The following is a 5,000-nucleotide window of genomic DNA, read 5'->3' on the forward strand; positions in this document are numbered from 1 at the left end:
GTACGTCATAGACACAAACTATGTAAAACAATTGTTAGCGTTGTTTAGCAGATATCCCTCGTGAGTAGTGGAAGTCACTTCCACTTTTTGCTTCTGCTGTATCTAGTTATCCTTTCTATCAATGAATAAAGCCAGAAAAATTTTGCTTTGGTTGGGGCTATTTATTTGTTGACTCCAAAAAGATGAAAGGTAAAGTCGACCTCGGCTTAATTTGAACTCAGGAACGTAAAATAGTAATCAATGTAGCATGAGAACTATGCGAAGTAACATGAGAACTATGTTAGACTATACACTAAAATTAATTCTCTCTTTCTACATTAAAAAAACCCGCTCAAAACAGAAACTTCACAGAGTATGCGCTCTTCAGAATGTTAATCAGTGTATCAATGGCGTTACCTATGAAATATCGAAATGTTGTTGAAGCTTATGAAAATGTGAGTAAAGAAAAACAATCAATTTCCGATTTATAATCGATATTTTTGCTTTATTTGACTTCTCGTTTCTTCCTTCCTTCCTTCCTTTTTCTTTCCTCTTCATTTTCCTTTCTGTTTTCTTTTTTTTCTCTCCGTTTTCGTTTTTCTTTTTCTCTGTTTGTTTTCTGCTTATTTTTCCCTTTTTTATTATTATTTCTTTCTCTTTCCGTTTATTTTTACTTTCGTTTTGAATTTTTTCATGTCTGTAAACGATTGCTTTTTTTAAATTACCTATTACAGGCTCACATAGAAGGGACAATACAATATATGATCTGGGGGTCATATTACAACAGATGGTATAAAAATTTATAACGACAAAATGAAAAAATCGAATGGGACACAAAAGACAATAACATACAATGAAAGACAATATAGGGTTTAAAAGACAGGTATGCTCCCACCCAAAGGGCCCTGTCTTCTCAACTGACACCTTTGGTAATCACTATGACGTACTCACACAGGGCCTTTCACTCCCAGCATACGTGCTACACACATCCATCTTTTTTTGAACATACACTCTAGACACCTCCTTTCCAGCCCCACCTTCCTTTTCAGGTGAAAAGTGAAAACATTCACCAAAGCGAGGCCGGAGACAAAGCTGTCTGTCACAGTACCTTTCATTCTCGACTTCCATATCACCTCTCTCGCAATTGCTGCTACAACGAGAAAACAATTCTTACCTCCTTCCGTAAGGAAATCCGGTGGATTAATTTTTAGATTTGATTCAGGCGATAACTGTACTCATCTCTCATCTGACAACAGGTGTTCTGCATAAACCCACTCTTCTGAAATTCCTGGACACTGAACAATAGCGTGCCGGACGGTTTCCACGTCCCGCCCGCATCTTGGACAGGCCGACGGCCCAGGGTGGCCGTGTCTGGTGAGCTTATCCCGAACGGGTAGGGCTCCTAGGTAACACTGCCAGGCCAAAGACTTTTGGAAGTTATCCAGTGTCTACGGCCCGAATGTTCTTCGGAACAAGCTGTCTAACTGATTGTCATCAAGACCCAGGGTCCTTCTCAGGGTCCTTCCCAGGACATCATCATTTCCAGTCTCTACCAACCTACTACAGTAAGCCGCGGTGGTACCGAAACCGCTGGCGTTGCCCGAGTTGCAGAACAGGAGCACTCCGTACGCCAGGTACCCAACCTCGATCTTCGACGAAACCAGTTTTCTCTACCACCAAAACTAGCAAAACTGGGGAACATCCATTTAGCGAACGGAGACCACACCCGTTCACCATCCAGGTAGAGCCAGAAATGTCTCAACCTCAGCGCATGCTTGCGCATCAACAGCCAAGGCATCCCTAACCCACCCTTTAACGGCTTTTGACAGCAAATAGAACGTCTTACAAGTGGAGTAGAGTTCTTCCGCAAAACGCGAAAGATTTGCCTCTCCAACTTGCTCGACCACTGCTGGACAAGGAACGACGGTTAGGCGGTAAACGATGACCGATGCGATAAACACACTAGCCACCTCCGCCCTCCCTTTCAATTATAGCCACCGCCAAGACCAGGTCTTGACTATGTGGGTTACCTTGTCCGATACCTCGGACCAGTTCTTTTCTATTTGGAGATCTGGGCCAAACCAGATTCCTAGCAACTTAACCTCCGTCCAGCGTCCCACGACGCTATTCGAAGGCATCGACTTGCCCCTCCAGGTGCCGAGTTGCAAGCTGACTGATTTTTCCCGATTAATTTTTGCTCCTGCCACCGTCTCGTAAACCTTGATGGTTTCGCCTACTTTCTGTAGGTGTTCCATCCTGGTCACGATGATAGTGATGTTGTCCGCGTACGCTGTAACCAATTCTCCACCTCCCGGATTCGTCGTGATGCCATTCAGCTTTCACAGCAATGGCTCGAGGGCCACTACGTATAAAAGCGGAGAGAGTGGACACCCTTGACGAACCGACCGTTTGATGCAGAACGGCTTTGATACTGCATGATTAATTCAAAATAATACGACTAAGTGTTCATACTTTGACAGAGTATAAACAATTTAACCGTTATCACTTTTGTGACTATGTAGATTTTATGGGGTGGCAATCCACAAGAAATTTTCCCCATGACAAAACACAGTGGATGGCCTTCTTACGGTCTCGACCGTTCCTCAAGCATATTTGGACTGGTAATAATCTATTTATGTAGACTTTATATCCTCTTCATCTTGGAAATTTGTAACTTGGTTATAGTATGAAAAATTATCTGTAGTTTTAGGAAATAAAGAAAACGTTATTTGTAATTCTAGGCGCTTCAATCACAAAGTTATTCAGTGAGTCGGGATATTCAATGTGCTAAGATAACCAACGAGTTGTTGCCCAATCATGTTGGTCGATTATACGTGGACAAATACTTCAAAGATTCTACGAAACAAAAGGTAAAAAAAAATTCTGTGTGTGTATGTTTGTATGTATTTGTGTGTATGTGTGTGTGTGTGTTTATACATGTGTGCGTAAGAGATGTATATCTCGTCATTACAGAAGTCCGTCCGTCCATCCATCCATCCATCCATCCATCCAATTTCTCTTCTAACTATTCCTGCTCGGGTCCTGACAGTACTCTTTTCAGGTATCTCCTATGTATTGTCCTAACAGAAGCAACCCTCATTAAACTTTCCGGTTGGATCTCCAAGCGTGACCAACTGAGACTCTGGATATTTTCCCAACCATCTCATTTTTGGCCTGCCTCTTAAGTCTCGCTCGGTTGGCTCTGCTTGAAGAATCCATCTTAAGTTCTTTCCTGCGAATATTGTAATCACATATACTTACTCGCAGAGCTGTATTTGAGATTTAAAGGAACAGAATTAACATAAGAAATATAAAAGAGAAAAATATATCCTAAATGAGTTATGTTTTCTTCCCTCTCAAAAATCTATTTCATCTCTCAATTTGTCTTCAATACCCTTAACAGTCCATAACAGCCCATATGCTAATCAAACAACTACTTTATGTCCCTTAAAACCTATAAGTATATTTTTTAAATGCATTATAGTATTTTAGCAAGATTTCATTAGATAATATCTGCCCACACGACATCGGTGTCCTAATAAATAATTGTTTAAGTTATTATTTGAATATTTGAAAATACGGTCCTTATCTTACTTATTTCGTTGCTCACCACCAGAAAGTAAACATCCAGCCATAATGTGGGGTTATTTTACATCTAACATCGCTAGAACGATGATGATCTGAACCTAATAGTCGGATTGAAACATATGTAGGATTCTTTTATGCTTATTTCTTTTGTTGATTCTGTTCCTTTAAATCTCAAATCTTATATGTATTACATTTTTCATCATATTACACAAAAAACTTTCCATCCATTAGGATGCAAATGATGTAAAATTTGTTTCACCGAGACTCATTTAATTAATCTAACTAAATAATCTCTCAGGCGAAACAAAGTTTTAGTTAAAGTAAAGTTTAAAACAAATTTCACTCTACTTTCACTTCTGAGTCTCCCCTTAAGTCATTGCTTTGTTATCATTCTCAAATTTCCTTTAAGATGATAGCCTCATGACATAAATATTATAATATATCTATTTTATACACACTACAGCGTAAACCAGAAAACCTGAACCTTACTGCAGTTTAAATAGGTATAACTCTGGTTGCGGTAAAAATAAGATAAATGGTTATATGATGCCTTATCTAAAAAAAAAAAACACACACAAAAAGATGAACCATAAGTATGATAGTGTCGTCTAGCAAAGCAGAGTAAAATTGATAGTTATACGATACCTTATCTAAAAAGAACAAAAGGTGAACACAATAGTGACGTTTGGCAAAGTAGAGTAAAGTTGAATATAGGACAGAATGTTTAACTAAAAGAGAAACAGTCATAACTTTAACCAGACTTTGAAAATAAGCTCACAAGCAGACCAATAAACAAACCTGTCTGGACAGAGATAGGATTACTAACCAAAATAAATTACGAAGGCTACTAAACATCAACAGTGGACAAATAGTAGCACCATCATCAACTGGTTCAATGGTATAAGGAATGGCTGGCACTCTGTCGCTTACGACGTCGAGGGTATCCAGTTGATCCGATCAACGGAACAGCCTGCTCGTGAAATTAACGTGCAAGTGGCTGAGCACTCCACAGACACGTGTATCCTTAACGTAGTTCTCGGGGATATTCAGTGTGACACAGTGTGACAAGGCTGACCCTTTGAATTACAGGCACAACAGAAACAGGAAGTAAGAGTGAGAGAAAGTTGTGGTGAAAGAGTACAGCAGGGTTCGCCACCATCCCCTGCCGGAGCCTTGTGGAGCTTTTAGGTGTTTTCGCTCAATAAACACTCACAACGCCCGGTCTGGGAATCGAAACCGCGATCCTATGACCGCGAGTCCGCTGCCCTAACCACTGGGCCATTGCGCCTCCGCGGTATAAGGACTATATTTAACTCAAAGTTCGCACAATTAGACATTGTGTATTGTGGACTTCTAAGCCTCGGTATCAAAAGGTTTGCTGGTCAAACCAATTGAGTTCACCAAGCAATACGTTTGATGAAAACAGATAATAA

At 40.1% G+C, this 5,000-nt stretch overlaps 1 protein-coding gene across 4 annotated transcripts in view; it reads left to right on the plus strand.

The window, feature by feature from the left end:
* Positions 1-5,000, plus strand: part of LOC106870816 (neprilysin-11) — a 50,797-nt gene that overhangs the window by 24,103 nt on the left and 21,694 nt on the right. For 2 of the 4 annotated variants that reach the window (XR_016243815.1, XM_089360857.1), the window contains exons 9-11: positions 1-60; positions 341-434; positions 2,721-2,849. The exon at positions 1-60 is cut by the window's left edge and continues 77 nt beyond it. Coding sequence is in view for 2 of the 4 variants with exons in the window: in XM_089360857.1 (XP_089216983.1) it covers positions 1-60; positions 341-434; positions 2,721-2,849 (283 nt within the window). In the remaining 2 variants the exon portion in view is untranslated. The remainder of the gene's footprint in view (positions 61-340; positions 435-2,720; positions 2,850-5,000) is intronic. The other 2 variants (XR_016243816.1, XM_089360858.1) reach the window with 1 other exon arrangement.

The sequence above is a fragment of the Octopus bimaculoides genome, chromosome 12 (assembly GCF_046866305.1).
Source record: "Octopus bimaculoides isolate indiv1 chromosome 12, ASM4686630v1, whole genome shotgun sequence".
Lineage (NCBI taxonomy): Eukaryota > Metazoa > Mollusca > Cephalopoda > Octopoda > Octopodidae > Octopus > Octopus bimaculoides.